General features: G+C 37.8%; 1 protein-coding gene across 1 annotated transcript in view; it reads left to right on the top strand.

Annotated features, from left to right (window-relative positions):
• CUBN (cubilin) overlaps positions 1-16,801 on the top strand; it is a 294,282-nt gene that overhangs the window by 63,823 nt on the left and 213,658 nt on the right. Inside the window, 2 exon segments of the mRNA XM_043967014.1 lie at positions 11,574-11,766; positions 14,344-14,504. Of these exon segments, the coding sequence (XP_043822949.1) occupies positions 11,574-11,766; positions 14,344-14,504 (354 nt within the window).

Here is a 16,801-nt window from a genome sequence, read left to right as displayed (position 1 = left end):
TGATGTTAAAGTCAAATAGAAATGGGGACCAACAAACTGCACATAAGCATCTGTGAAGGCTGCAAATTGATTTAGAAAACCACATATCAGTATTATCTATTTTTTGTTGTGTTTTTACAATTTACTTTGTTAATTACTTCCCAAATGCATTTTAATTTGGTTTGGGCCTCACTTGGTCATGTGGCCCACAAGGCCTTGTGTTAGTATTCCTAAAGCCTTTATTCAATTATTGTACTCCTTGGCTCAAAAACTTTCAATGACTTCTCATTGCATTCCAAATAAAGTCTAAACTCATTAGCTTGGCTTTCCTGGCCTTTTGCAATATCTCTCAACCCTGTCTCCCATTTTTCTCCTAAATGTACTATATAGTCTAGCCAAACAAGACCACTGACTGTTTGGCAAACATATCCTATTTACCTTCCCACTTCTTCACCTCTGTTTATGATAATCCCAGGTCCCAGAATTATTTACCTGGTCTTTAATGTCTCTTTTTTTGAGAGGCAGTAGAAATGGCAGGGGGCATGATAGTGGGATAAGAATTAGAAGACCTGGTTTTGAAACATATTTCTGCTATTTATTAGCTGGGTGACTTTGGTAAAGTCACCCCAACTGGTGGATCTCAGTTTCCAATCTGTGAAATGAGGGATATTAGATAACAGTCAGGGTCCCCACTCTAAATCCCATGATTCCATGACATGTTGAAAACATGTGTATCCTTCAGGTACCAGCTCAAATGCCATGTCCCTCATGAAGGTGTGAGAAAATAATGGGTTTTGCCAACACCCAAAGGCCCCAGCTTGAGAGGGTTGATTTGGATTGATTGGATTGACTGACTCTGCTGATTGACTCGATTGACTTGATTAAAACCACACCTGCCTGACTCTCAAGAGGGTGTGTTCTCAGAGGCTGTGGACTCTGACCTCAACATGGGACCACCCTCAAGTCCAGTGAACCAATGCATTTGGGTGATGCTAGCCAATGAGCTTGAAGCAGTGTGTAGGGACTGCTTCTTCTCGGGGGATGTAGGAGGAGCTTCCATAGACAGTTTGTCTCTCAAGCAAGCTAGTGAAGGAGGTCTTGAGGAAGAACCAGGAGAGGCTGGACTTCTAGGGTAGATAGGCCTTTTCTTAACTTTCTGACCCAGGTGTTCTCTTTTTACTATACTTTAATAAATGCTTAATGCCCAAAACTGGTGCTAAAGCTTCTAATTTATATTAGAAACCCTAGCTGATTTTCCCTATACTTGGGACAGGAATAAGGTGACCACACATTAAATTTTAAACATCACAAAGGTGAATGTCAAGGGAGGGCCATGGGTATGGCTCGAGGTCAACTTGTCTGACTCACAGAGTGGAGGAAGAAGAATAATGTAAATGGGAGGTGAAAAGAGAGACTGGGGTCAGTTGTGAAGGACTTTAAAAGCCAAATGGGAATTTACATTTTATCATAGAGACAATAGCGAGCTGTTGGGATGGATTGAGTAGGGGAGTAACATGGTGTGATCTGAACTTATAGAAAAATACTTTAGCAGTTGTTGGAAGGATGACTTGGAATGAGAAAAAAGTTAAAGCAGGGTCTTCTGTTGTTGTTGATGGTGCTACTGGTTGTAATGAAGGTCCTTTTTTGAAGACTGGTAATATCAAGAGGGTATTATTTTGATTTGCCCCTGTGAATTTGATTTTAGTTCAGATAAGAGGTGAAATGGGCCTAAATGAAGACAGTGGCTGTGTGAGTAAAGAAAGAGATCAGATGTAAGAGATGCTATGGAGTGAAGATCTGGCAACCAATTGAATTTGTGGGGTGAAGGAGAGTCAAGAATTGAGGATGTTGTCATAGTTATAAACTTAGGAGACTGGGAGCAGCTAGGTGGCGCAGTGGATAGAGCACCGGCCCTGGATTCAGGAGGACCTGACTTCAAATCCGGCCTCAGACACTTAACAGTTACTAGCTGTGTGACCCTGGGCAAGTCACTTAACCCCAATTGCCCCACAAAAAAAAAATAACAAACTTAGGAGACTGGAAAAATGGTGGGGCATTTAGCAGAAATAGAAAGGTTCAGTAGAAGGGTGGGTTGAGGAACATAGATAATGAGTTCTGTTTTGAACATGTTTAATTTGAGATTTTTCCAGGGCATCTGGTTCAAAATCTCTGCTAGGAAATTGGTAATATGATACTTATCCTTGGTGAGAGACTGGGGCTGTATTTATAGATCTGCTAGTCATCTACATAGAAATGATAATTAAACCCATAGGAGCTGAGGACATTACTGAGAGAAAATGTAGAGAGAGAAGAGGGTCCAATTCAAAGACTTGGGGGATACCCAGAGTTAGGAGGCAGGATGTGGATGATGAGCCAGGAAAGATTCCTGGGAAGGATAAGTAAGATAACTGTTTGGTAGATCATGTCATAAAATCTCAGATTGGAGAGGATACCCAGGAAGAGGGGGTGGTCAAGAGAGTCAGCTGCTATAGAGATATCAAGAAGGATTAGGAGGGGAAACAGACTATCAGGTTTGACACTTAAGAGATCATTGATAACTTTGGAAAGAATTGTTTGATTTGAGTTATGAGGTCAAAAGACAGGTGGTAAAGAGTGAAAGAGTAACTGGGAAGAGAAGTATTAGAGGCAATCTATGTAGACAACTTTTTTCCAAGAGTTTGGTTCAGAATGGAAGAGGAGATATAGTGTGATGTCTTGAGTGGATGGTAGTTTCTAGTGCTTGAAATCAGAAAGGAAGGAGCCAAGTAGGTACATTCAATGTTAGAGAAGGAAGATGAATATGGGGGTAATCTTCTGCAGAAGACAATGGGAATGGGATTAAGGGCACATGCCATTGCTTTGGTCTTGGTCTGGAGAAGGACCACCTCCTAGTCAGAGATAGGAGGAAAGGAAGAGAGAGAGAGGGGTGGATGATTCCAGGGGATTTTGAGATTGTAAAGACAGGGAGCTCACAACAAATCACCTCCATTTTCTCAGTTAAGTATCAAGTAAAATCCTCAGTTGAGAGGATTTGATGAGGGGGTGCTGTGGAAGGTTTTGAGTAGCTTCTTTGGGGAATGTTATAAGGAATTAATTAGGGAGGAATGAAAGGATTGCCTTGCTTTGGTAAGGGTCCAGATGAGGTTAGATCACAATTTCTAGTGTATCCAGCCAGCATTTCTTCCAGGTTGAAGGTGGCGAGAATAACCTGGGCTTGGGGTTTGGGTAAGAATGAGAGGTCATAGGAAAAGGGAGTGAGGTATTAAGGAATAAGAGGCCTATGTGGGGTGGAGTGGTTTAACTCAAGGGTCAAGAATGGGAAGGGAAGACAACCAGAATAGGGATAATGGCCTGAGAATATGCTGTAGGATAGCAGCCTTGGAACTCAACATGAGCATGAAGAATAGGAATGAAGATTAAGTAGAGACAGAATGCCAGGAGGATATAAGAGAGGAATGTCAGAGTTTTTCAGTGCGTCAATAAACATGAAGTGCCTACTATGTACCAGGCACTGTGGGGATACAAAGAAAGGTCAAAGATAGACCTTGATCTCAAGGAGTTTATGGTCTAATGCAGGAGGTAACATGCAAAAAGCTATGTATAGGGAGGCTATATCCAGGATCAAGTGGATGTTGTCTCCAGAGGGAAGGCACTAGCATTAGGGAGGATTGGGAAAATCCTGTAGAAGGTGGAATTTAGTTGGGAATCAAAGGAAGCCCAGGAGTCCTGGAGGCAGAAATAAGGGTAGAGAGAAGATTCCAGGCATGGGGAACAGCTGAGAGATGGGAGTGTTTTGTTCAAGAAACAGCTGGAAGGCAAATGTTGCTGAATTGTAGAATTGTGAGGAGTTGTTAGGTGTAAGAAGACCACGAAGGTGGAGTGGAGGGAGAGGGCAGGTTATGAAGGACTTTGAACATTGAGGGATTTTGTGTTTGAACCTGGGGTGGAAAGGAGCTACCGGAATTTACTGAGAGCTTAGTGGAGGGTGGACTGGCCTGCCGGGAAACACTTGTGACAGGAAGACCAACCTGTAGGATGTTGCACTAGTCCAGGTGTGAGGTGATAAGGTCCTGCACCAGAATGGTGGCAGTGTCAAAGGAGAGAAGGGGGTGTATTTGAGAGATGTTATGAAGGTAAAATCCATAGGCCTTGGGATCAGATTGGATATGGGGGTGGTAGGTGAGAGAGACTGAGGAGCTTATGATGATGTCTAAGTTATGAGTCTGGGTAACTAGGGGGATGGTGGAGCTGCTCTGTACAGTAATAGGGAACTTTGGATGTGCTGGTTGGGTTTGGGGCAGATAATAAATTCGTTTTTGAAAATGTTGAATTTAAGAGATCTGGGACATCCATTTCAAAATGACTGAGAGGCAATTAGAGAGTCAAGACTGGAGGTTGGGAGACAGGTTATGGCTGGATTGGAGAATTATCAAGATAGAGATGATAATTGTTACACTCTGGGCCTTAGATGCCTCATCTATAAATTGAGGAAACTGAACTGTGTTTGCATGCATGTGTGTGCGTGTGCGTGTGCGTGCGTGCGTGCGTGTGTGCGTGTGTGTGTGTGTGTGTGTGTGTGTGTGTGTGTGTGTGTCCCTTAAGGTCCCTTCCATCTCTAGAGCTGAGATCCTGTGATCTACTTCAGTTCTAAAAATTCCATAATCCTTTAATATCTTCTCGAACAAGAGATAGAAAAGCAGCTTCATTACAAGCCACAGCTCTCTATGTATGACTCAATCATTGAGTCACTGGGGCCTGTCAGCTTAGTCTAGGCTTAGATATATTTTCTTTAATGGATATTTTGTTCATTAATTTTCATAGTAGCTAATGTTAGGAACAATGTCTAAGCCAGTTAATATAGTTCTCTTCCTTTCTCCCCTTGGCATTAGGAATTTTGTGGATCTATTACGGTAGAATACAGAAAAGCCTATAATTCCAGTTTTGGATTCAGATGCTAACTTGGTTTTCATCCAAGTGAAGCCTTGCCAAAAAAACTCAAAACCACCCAAAGAATTGCTGTCCATATACTTTGAACTTTGCCATTTAAAACAGAACAAACTAATGTTCCCTCTTGTTCTCCCCCGCCCCCTTGCCCCCCACAACAGCCTATAACTCTAATGTTGTTATCACATTTTTACAAAGATCATGTAACAGGGCAAATGCTCCATTTGTTTTCTTTACTGGACGAGTGTTTGGGAACTCTAACCCCACAATGAAAGATGCCTTTAAGATGCAGTTGAGCTACATTTCTCTGGATCCTTGATAGTTGCATACAAAGTCCTTGAACCCTCTTCTCATCCCTCACACTGGTATGGAAAGAACAGTGAGTTCTTTAAGACTCCATTAATCTGGAAAGGCTTTGAGTCAGGGCCCAGAGATGGACCATGTATATCATCTGAATGCCATCATTGCTAAGTATGGATAGGACCATTATCACAAGGCTTCCCATGTCTCTTGTGAAATCTCTCATGAAGACTGACTACCAAGGCACAGTAAGACTGCAGTCTACTTTAGCAGAGGGAGTACCAATGAAATCAGTGGTCTTTGAAGTATTGGCATATAGTGAGTTTCACTAAGCATATTAGTTTTAAAGTAATTAAAGGCTAATTGACTAAAATACCGTAAAAGTCATTAAAAAATTTTTTTTGGCAGGACAATGAGAGTTAAGTGACTTGCCCAGGGTCACATAACTAGTAAATGTCACATGTCTGAGGCTGGATTTGAACTCAGGTCCTCCTGAATCCAGGGCCAGTGCTTTATCCACTGTGCCACCTAGCTGCCCCCTGTAAAAGTCATTTAAAAGTAATGCAACCATATTGCATGCTGGATTTGTTGTTGTTACCAACTGGTGGAGCGTTTCATTTCTGATTTTTTTGTCTGATACCATAAACAGGGTAAGGCTAATCATGGAATTCTAGGGGGGAGGAAATACTTATAAAAATGCAACCTATGGCTGAATTTTGCTATCTTAGTACTCTGGAACATGAGTTGTGCTTTTTTCCTCCAAATACATATTTCCATGATAACAAAGAATCAATTATATTTTTTAAGGTTCACCCTATGATTTCCTTTAATTTTACATGATTTGGGGCAGCTAGGTGTCTCAGTGGATAAAGTACCAGCCTCGGAGTCAAGAGGACTTGAGTTCAAATCCGGACCCAGACACTTGTCACTTACTAGCTGTGTGACCCTCTACAAGTCACTTAACCCTCATTGCTCCACAAACAAAAAAAAATGATTTTATTTTTCGGTACAGAGTGTATGTATACTTTCTAATTTTTATAATGGCAATGTGAATCAAACAATTCACCAGACTTACAAAGTTATTTAGTACTAATATAAATCCAAGTCTAAATTTACCCAAATTTGCTAACATCTATGTAATATTTCCTTAATATAGCTTAATTTTAATTTTAAAAAGTTAATTATATTTGAGATGTCTAGAAATGTGTTTTATAATGCAATTATTTCTGTTGTTAAGAATTAGTTACAAGTTCATGAAAGGCATACAAGCATATTTTATGTATTCACATATACATATATAATCTATAGTACTTTACAGTACATAATGCAACAGACCTATATATTATATGTGAATAAGTTATAGTAATGTAATTTACTATACCCACCTTGAGATCACTGCCATGTCGTAGTGGAGGGGCTTGCATTACTTAACAAAACTATGATCTTTGCTATTCAGGGTTACACAATATGCACAGGTCATAGTGTAGAGTTCTGACAAAAGATGATTCACTGGAGAAGGAAATGACAAACCACTCCAGTGTATTTGCCAAGAAAACCCCATGGGCAGTATTAAATGATAGGAGAGATATTATCAGAAGATGATTCCCTTGGGTCAGAAGGTATCCAATATGCCACTGGGGAAGAGTGATGGGCAACTACAAGTAGCTCTAGTACTAATGAAGTGGCTGGGCCAAAGCAGAAAGGAAACTCAGCTGTAGTTGTGTCTGGTAATGAAAGGAAGTCTAGTGTTGTAAAGATCAATATTGTATAGGAACCTTGAATGTAAGATCTATGAACCAAGGTAAGCTGAATGTGGTCAGACAGGAGATGGAAAGATTAAACATTGACATCTTGGATGTTGGTGAACTTCGATGGACAGGAATTGGTGAATTTAAGTGATCACTACATTTGCTACTGTGGACAAGAATCCTTTAGGAGAAATGGAGTAGCCCTTATAGTCAATAAAAGTGTAAGAAAAGTAGTACTGGAGCATAATCTAAAAAAAAAAATTACAGAATGCTCTCTGTTCCAATCCAAGGCAAAGTGTTCAACATCACAGTAATACAACTCTGTGCTCTAATCACTGATTCCAAAGAGACCAGAGTTAATCAATTCCATGAAGACACTAAAGCATCTTCTAGAAATAGCACCAAAAAAGGATGTCACATTCATCATAAGAGATTGGAATGCTAAGGCAGGAAATCAAAAGATAATTGGAATAACAGCCTTGGAGTACAAAATAAAGCAGGGTAGAGACTAATAGAATTTTCTCAAGATAACTCTTTGGTCACAGCAAGTACTTTTTCAAAAACCCAAAAGGTGAATCCACACATGGACATCACCAGATGGTCAATAGAGAAATCAAACCGATTATATACCTTGTAGCCAAAGGTGAAGAAGCTCTATACAGTGAATTAAAACAAGACCTGGGGCTGATTGTGGCTCAGATCATGACCTTCATATTGCAAAATTTAGGCTTAGATTGATGAAAGTAAAGAAAACCATCAGACCACATAGGTATGACATAAATAGCATCTCTTATGAATATATAATGGATAAATTGTGATAAATAGATTTAAAAGCTTAAATCTGGTAGAGAGAGTGCTTGAAAAACTATGGACAGAGGTTTGCAATATTGTACAAGAGGCAGCAACAAAATTTCCCAAAGAAAAAGAAGAGCAAGAAAGCAAAATGGCTGTCTAATGAGACTTTACAAATATTCAAGGAAAGCAGAAAAGTGAAAGGTCAAGGAGAAAGGAGGAAAGATATACTCAACTGAATGCAAAATTCCAGAATATAGCAGAAGAGATAAGAAGGTTTTCTTAAATGAGCAATACAAAGAAATAGAAGAAAACAATAGAATGTTAAAAATAATAGATCTCTTCAAGAAAATTCAAGCTATCAATGGAACATTTCATGGAAAAATGGACATGACAAAAGAAAAATGGTAGGGACTTAACAGAAGTAGAAGAGATTAAGAAGAGGTGGCAAGGGGGCAGCTAGGTGGCACAGTGGATAGAGTACTGGCCCTGGAGTCAGGAGTACCTGAGTTCAAATCTGGCCTCAGACACTTAACACTTACTAGCTGTGTGACCCTGGGCAAGTCACTTAACCCCAATTGCCTCACTTAAAAAAAAAAGAAAGAAGAGGTGGCAAGAATACAATGATCTTAACTTCACTGATGACCCATGATGGTATGGTTATTGATCTAGAACCATACATCCTGGAGAATGAAGTCAAATGGGCCTTAGGAAGCATTGCTAACAGTAAGGTTAGTGGAGGTGATGGAATTCCAGCTGAGCTATTTAAAATCCTAAAATAGGATCCTATTAAGTATGCCAACTAATTTGGAAAACTCAATAGTGACCCCAGGATTGGAAAAGACCAATTTGTACTCCAGTTCTAAAGAAGGGCAATGCCAAGGAATATTCAAATTACTGAACAATTACACTTATTTCACATGCCAGAAAGGTTATATTTAAGATTCTGCAAGCTAAGCTTCAGAAATATGTGTACCAAGAATTACTAGAAGAGCAAGCTAATTTTTGAAGAGGCAGGAGAGCTAGAGACAAAATTATCAACATTCACTGGATTATGAAGAAAGAAAGGGAGTTCCTGAAAAAAAATCTACTTTTGCTTCATTAACTACATTAAAACCTTTGACTATGTGGATCACAACAAAATGTGGCAAGTTCTCAAAGATATGTGAGTACTAGAACATCTTTCTTGTCTCCTGAGGAACCTGTATGCTGATCAAGAAGCAATAGTTAGAACTGAACATGGAATAGTTGATAGGTTTAAGATTGGGAAAGGAGTAAGACAGAGCTTTATATTGTCACTTTATTTAACTTACATGTAGAGTACATCATGTGAAATGCCAAGCTGAATGAATCAAAAGCCAGAATTCATAGTTTCAGGAGAAATATCAACAATCTCAAACATGTAGATGATACCACACTGATGGAAGAATGTGAAGAAGAATGAAGAAGCCTCTTGATGAAGACAAAAGGAGAGACCATAAAAACTGTCTTGAAGCTTAATATTAAAAAACTAAGATCATGGCAACTGGTCCTATCACTTCCTGGCAAATGGAAAAATTAAAGTAGTGTCATATTTCATATTTGTGATGTTTAAAATCTAAATGTGTGGTCGCCTTAAATTAGAAGCTTTAGCACCAGTCTTTGGGTATTAAGCATTTATCTATCTATCTATCTATCTATCTATCTATCTATCTATCTATCTATCTATCTATCTATCTATCTATCTATCTACTTATTTATTTATTTATTTATTTACTTACTTACTTATTTGCTTATTTATTTATTTAATTTTTGCGAGGCAGTGAGGGTTAAGTGACTTGCCAAAGGTCACACAGCCAGTTAAGTGTCTGAGGTCTGATTTGAACTCAGGTCCTCATGAATCCAGGGCCAGTGCTCTATCCACTGCACCACCTAGCTGCCCCGGGTTGTTTTTGTTTTTGTTTTTGTTTGTTTTAAAAAATTTTTTTTTGCATTAAGCATTTATTAAAGCATACTAGGTATTAGAAAAAAAGAGAACACATGGAGTTCAAAAAGTTAAGAAAAGGACTTTCTAGCCTAGAGTTCCAGTCTGGTCTGGTTCTTCCTCAAGTCCTCTGCCACGAGCCTGCTTCAACCACAAACTGCTCCAGCAAACTGAGTGTGGAAGCTTTTTATAGGTCTGGAGCAGAGGCGGTCCTTACACACTGCTTCAAGCTGATTGGTTAGCATCATCCAAATCCATTGGTTCACTGGACTTGAAGGTGGTCTGGAGTTGAGTTCAAAGTCCTTAGCTTCTGAGAACAATAGCTTCTTAAGAACCTGCCGAGTGTAGTTACATTCTAATTAACTTTAAGTAGGCTAATCAGCAAAGTCAATCACTCTCACTTAATTCAATCAATTTAGATTAATCTCCAGGTGGGGCCTTTGAGTATCCTCCAAATCCCATTATTTTCTCACATATTCTTGGGCTCAAAGATAAATTAAGATGGTGATTGCAGCCATGAAATTAAAAGACACTTGTTTCTTGGAAGGAAAGCTATGATAAATTTAGACAGCATCACTTTGCTGACAAAGATCTGTATAAGCAAATTTATGGTTTTTCCAGTAGTAGTATATAACTATGAGGGTTGGACCATAAGGAAAGCTGAACACTACAGAATTAACACTTTTGAATTGTGGTGTTGGAGAAGACTTTTGAAAGTCCCTTAGACAGGAAGGAGATCAAATCAGTCAATACTTAAAGAAATTAATTCACCCTACTCATTGGAAGGACAAATACTCAAGTTAAAGTTTAAATACTTTGGCCACACAATGAGAAGACAAAACTCATTGGAAAAGATTATGATGTTGGGAAATATTGAAGGCAGAAAGAGAAGGGGACAGCAGAGGATGAAATGTATAGATAGTATCATGGAAGCAATGAACATAAGGTTGTATAAACTTCAGGAGATAGTGGAGGACAGAAAGGCCTCATGTGCCATGGTCCATGGGATCATGAAGAGAACAAATGAAAAACAACAAAAATATATTATATTGGGGGCGGCTAGATAGCACAGTGAATAAAGCACCGGCCCTGGATTCAAGAGTACCTGAGTTCAAATCCGGCCTCAGACATTTGACACTTACTAGCTGTGTGACCCTGGGCAAGTCACTTAACCCCCATTGCCCTGCAAAAAACAAACAAACAAAATATATTATATTTCCCATATTATAATTCATTAGTTGAGGACTCAACCAGTTAACTATACAGGAACTGATGCCTACAGTTACCTGTCACATCGATCCATAACAACTTTAAAATGTTTTTGATGATGTATTCAATTACAAAATGTAGTTCTTTTATTTCCCTGTGTAATAGTCCTTAGGTCATTAAATATAAAGAATAGGATAGTGACATGTTCCTCGACTATTTTCATAAAATGATGAAAAGGTGGAATATAATAGTAATAATTAGAATAATAACAATAATTACCACGACAACATGGGATAGGGGAAAGAAAGTTGGACTTGGAGTCAGAAAACAGTTGAAGTTGAAACCTGCCTCTGATAACTTCATAATTTTATGACCATTTAACACTTTTCTTAGCCTCAGTTTCATCATCTGTAAAAAGTGTGTGTGTGTGGGGGGGGCTGGATACCTGTACTACCTACCCCATAGGGCTATTGTGAGAATAAAATAATTTATGCATAGCAGTTTCCATACATTAAAGCTGTCCATTAACATTAACCATTATAATTCATCTTTTTATAAGTAATTAAATGTGTCACTGGGTCATATTTTTGGTACCATTCTGTTTTTTAATCCTAGTGACTTCTCTTTTCTTTTCATAGCATGCTTGGAAGACTATACAACTCAATTTGGCGATCTATACTCCCCTAACTTCCCCAGTAACTATCCCAACAATGTGGAATGCATTTATACGATCACAGTAGAAAGAGGTCATCAGATTGCATTGCACTTCACCAACTTTTCCTTGGAGTCTGGTCTAGGTACACGTTGCATTGCAGACTATGTAGAAATCAGGTAAGAATCTTTTCTTTATCAATTATCTGTTATTTATTATCAAATGGAAAAATTTGTCTTCCACTCAGAAGTGCTTAGTAAATGCCTACTTGTAACTATACAAGGATTATAAGGGGATAGTGTTTGTCCATCAAATTCCAACATGTCAGGTTTATGAAAAAGTCATCCTTCACTCTTTGATTCTTTTGCAGTACTTTCTACTTGCACTTTTTTTTTTTTTGGTGAGGCAATTGGGGTTAAGTGACTTGCCCATGGTCACACAGCTAGTAAATCTTAAGTGTCTGAGGCCGGATTTGAACTCAGGTCCTCCTGAATCCAGGGCTGTTGCTTTATCCACTATGCCACCTAGCTGCCCCTCTCCTTGTACTTTTTAATGTTCAGAGATGAACTTGAAATTATTTTGTGCAGAGTCAATGGTGGACCATTGCACTCATACGAAGTTCAGGATCTGTTAATGTGCCTCCTCCATTTTTGGAATTCCTTCCCACCTTCTATTTCAATAAAAAATTAAAGACAATGGAAATTCGAATCCCAGATTCTCAAGTAGAGTTTAATTCCAGTCAAAATTAAAACACAAAAATCACCCCATGCAACCCCATCACAAAGCATGTCTTTTTTCCTTTTTTTTCACTCTGGAGATTTTGAGATAATTAGTAAAAAAAAATCCATATTTGATATTGTCAACACATTTGTAGGGTTCATTTTCAAGGAGATATTTTATACCTCTAGATCTTTATAAACCAATGGTATTTAGTTCAAGTTTGATTCGAATCATGCATCTTTTAAAATACAGTGAAATTCTGTCATTTGAATTTATAATTTATTAGTAAGTAATGAAGTGTGTCACTGTATCATATTTTTGGTACAATTCTGTTTTTCAGTTCTGGCAACTTCTCTCTACTTTTCATGCTTGGAAGACTGTACAATTACATTTGGGAAAAGCCTGATGCAGAAAATTTTTTAAAAATTCAGTTTTACTACTTTCCAGTATAATCTTGTTTAAAGAAATAACAAGAATTATTCTTCTAAATAAATTGCTAAAATGTATTAAAATGATTAATCACCATAGGCCTTCAGGAGAGCATGAAAAGAAATATCCACCAATTCATTCCTGAAATGTAGTGTTGTAGATCTAGAACTTGAAGAGATCTCAGAAGATAATTAGTTCAACTACCTCATTTTATAGATGAGGGGACCAAGGACTATGAAGGTAGATGACTTGACCACGGTCACACAGGTAATAAGCATCAGAGGCAAGATTCAGGCCCAGGATATTTGGAGTCCTGAACCAGGAATTTTTCCACTGAAGGAATAAATTTGGATTCAGATGACTTGTATTCTAATTCAAGCTCTTATATTTACTACCTGGGTAAATTTGGTCAAGCCATTGACCAACAGAAGCTCTCTGACCCTTGGTTCTTTCATTTAGAAAGTATGCATAATAACATTACTATTACCTGCCTCAGGGGGTCATTGAGAAGACAGCATTTTGGAAAATGAAATTCTCTGTAATTGTGAGCTCTTATCTCTTACATTTTATTATTAATTGAATCTATAGCTTTAAAAAGTCTGCTGAGTATAAACTACACTTAAGACCCTATAATTATAAGTTAAAGGCATTCTTTAAAAATTTTTTTTACTAAAGAAGACTCAAGAGTAATGTGATTGAATTATGACACATTTTATATTGAGGAACAAATTGGATTCTTTTAATTCAATTAATTATGCATTAATATGCCACATTTTAGTTGTTTCGTTAATAAACAAGTGTTCTTCTTCCAATTCTCTCCCAAACCTAGCTTTAAGATTCTTCAGTTTTATTTGTTAAATATATGGTATTCAGTCAATTCCGAAATAAAAAATATGCATCCAGATACCAACAGCTGCAAAATAACTGATTTTATGACTTCTTTGATCCTGTAGACAGTTTTACAAATTGTACATCCTCCATTTTTTTCCTTTTTTTTTTTTTCGGAGCAATTGGGGTTAAGTGACTTGCCCAGGGTCACACAGCTAGTAAGTGTTAAGTGTCTGAAGTCATATTTGAACTCAGGTCCTCCTGAATCCAGGGCCAGTGCTCTATCCACTGCACCACCTAGCTGCCCCTATATCCTCCATTTTTTCGTGACTTAATATGTATCTTCCAAATAGATAAACATAGTAATTGTGCATATTCCTTGTAGAACAGAATATTCCCCTATACCAATGCACTGCACTCTACTTATCTATTCCCCAACTGCTTGGTACTTGGGAAAGTTCTAGATTTTTCACTATTATACTTAGCAAGGTTTTGTTTTCAGAGAGTAAAAATAAAGCACAACATATCTATTTGAAGTTGATTATGATATAGGATGGAGGTGCATAATTTCATTTGCTAAATATCATTATTAGTTACTAATTATCAAGTTATTTTAATATCATTACTTGAGCAAAAGCTGAAATTATGCCTTCATGCTTATATATTCATGAGAGCACCGATAGATTTGTTTGCAACCATAGTCCATAAATCCATATAAAATATTTAAACAGCAATATTAATGGTCTAACTGAAATGATTATTCCTCTATCTGATTACAGAGATGGAGGTCATGAAAACTCAACGTCCCTGGGAACATACTGTGGAACAAACAAGCCTCCAATGATAATCTCCCACAGTAACAAATTATGGATAAAGTTTAAGAGTGATTTGATGAAATCAAGTTCTGGATTCTCTGCTTATTGGGATGCATCATTAACAGGTAAAATGGCAGCAGGCACTCTTATTGGAAAACTTAGTCCAGTTATCTATTGGGTCCTTGTGTCATGTGTTGGTATCTTGTCTGCTCCTTCCTGCTGAATAAGCTAGTACTGTACTCCAGAGTGGGAACAAAATACCTAGTGTCCAGGGAAGTAGAGGGAGCTATCTTGGGGGAGGAGGGATCAGCAGCGAAGTGAAATAATGTAGGTTGATATAATTGATTAATTGAATTTCATCTTTTGACCTTTTGTCTGCTGACTGAATTCATCATTCTTCCTTTTCCCCATGAGAACACATTTTCTAACATTGAGGGAAGAAGAAGGGGGACGGGGGTATCTGAAGATCAGCGGCAAGATGGAATGAGTTGGATAGATCATATTAGATTTACATTTTACAGCTCAAAATCAGACATTTTACCACAGCGGTTAGCTACAAGGGTGAATTTTGCTGCTAACATTAAAAATACTAAAAGCTTGTATTTATCAGTAGGGCTTTAAGTTTTGCAAAGGGCTTTAGATATTTGATCCTCACAACAACTCTGTGAGATAGGTGCTATTATTATTATTATTATTATTATTATTATTATTCCCATTTTATAGATGAGGAAATAGAGGCTGACAGAGATTAAATGATTTGGGCAGGTACATACAGCTAGCAAGTGTCTGAGTTAGGATTTGAATTCAAGTCTTTCTTATTCCAAGTCTAGTCTCTACCCACTTGCTTCATGCAAGTACAGAAGACAAAGGGAATCTTCCAGGGACCTGCAAAGAGTATACTCTATTTCTGCTTCTGCTAGTGCCATTGGCACAGGTGCACACGAGTCAAGTTGGTCTCTATCTTGTAATGAAAGGGCAAGAGGGATACCTTCATACTCTGGAAGTTCTCGTGGAGACTGATGCTCTTTCACATCTCCTCTAGGATGGTACTGACGTATCTTGTGCATCTACGTTGCTTGGTGCTGGTAGACACATAAATAGAATGTACTCATTGCAGGTCCCTGGAAGATTTTCCTTGTCCTCCCCATACTTGCATGAACCAAGTGGGTAAAGATTAAGCTTGGAGTCAGAAAGATTTGAATTCAAATCAGCAGAAGGAAGCTTCAAGGATGAATGAGGTAGAAAAAAAAATATGAAGAGGATGGGGAGAATTCTTACCTGTACCAGGAGTTTAGACGGTAGAAAAAAATTCAACTCAAGAAATGTATTTATTTTTTAAACAATTCAACAAATTTCTTAAGCCCCTACTATGTACTAGTCATGATATTAAGTACTGTGGATACAATGACAATTGGAATATGACCAACTTAAATAAACTCCTTAAAACATCTCTTGGATCTGAAAAATGGTTACACGATAAAAGAAAGGATATTGACATTGATTGCCATGAGTAACAACAGTGAGTTTTACTATCCTAATCCATATTATGTTTTGAAAATTATTGGTATCTCAGGCAAACTTCTAGAGCACATTATTAAAAGTATATGTAGTTTGTGAGGATTCCAAAAGGGAACAAGTAATCACGGCTTCATTAAGAATAATCTGTGTCCGATTAACCAAATTATTTCCTTTTTAGAGGTAAATCAAGGGAATGCTGTAGATGGTTTATACAGATTTTAGCAAAGCATGTAGGAAAGTTTCTCATGTTTCTCTTATCCTTTTGGATAAGATGAGAAGTTATGGGACAGATGTTAATGAAAATAGATGAATTCAGAGCTCATTGAATTACCAGATACAAAGAATGGTCATTATTAGGTTAATATCAAGATGAAAGGTTGTGTTTAGTAAAGTATCTCAGGGATCTTTCCTTGACCTTGGGTTGTTCAACATTTTTATTAATGGCTTTGATCAAAGTATAAGATGGTATTCTTGTCAGATTTTCAAATGACATGAAGCTGGGAGGGCTAGCTTACACATTGTATGAGTCAGAAACTGAAAAGATTTCAATGTGTTAGGTTTTGGAGTTGATTGAATAAGATATAATTTCTTTTTTTTTCTTTTTTCTTTCTTTTTCTTTCCTTTTTTTTGTGGGGAAATGAGGGTTAAGTGACTTGCCCAGGGTTACACAGCTAGTAAGTATGAAGTGTCTGAGGCTGGATTTTAACTTGAGTCCTCCTGAATCCAGGGCTGGTGCTTCATCCACTGAACCACTTAGTTGCCCCAAGATATAATTTCTAATCCAATCCAGTCCATATTTATTAAGCACCTACTATGTGCCAGGCATTGTGCTAGGCATTGGGGATATAATTAATAAAAAAAAAAGATAGTCCTTCCCTTCCAGGATCTTATAATTTAATGGGGG

The sequence above is a fragment of the Dromiciops gliroides genome, chromosome 5 (assembly GCF_019393635.1).
Source record: "Dromiciops gliroides isolate mDroGli1 chromosome 5, mDroGli1.pri, whole genome shotgun sequence".
NCBI lineage: Eukaryota > Metazoa > Chordata > Mammalia > Microbiotheria > Microbiotheriidae > Dromiciops > Dromiciops gliroides.
This window is presented reverse-complemented; position numbering and strand designations above follow the sequence as displayed.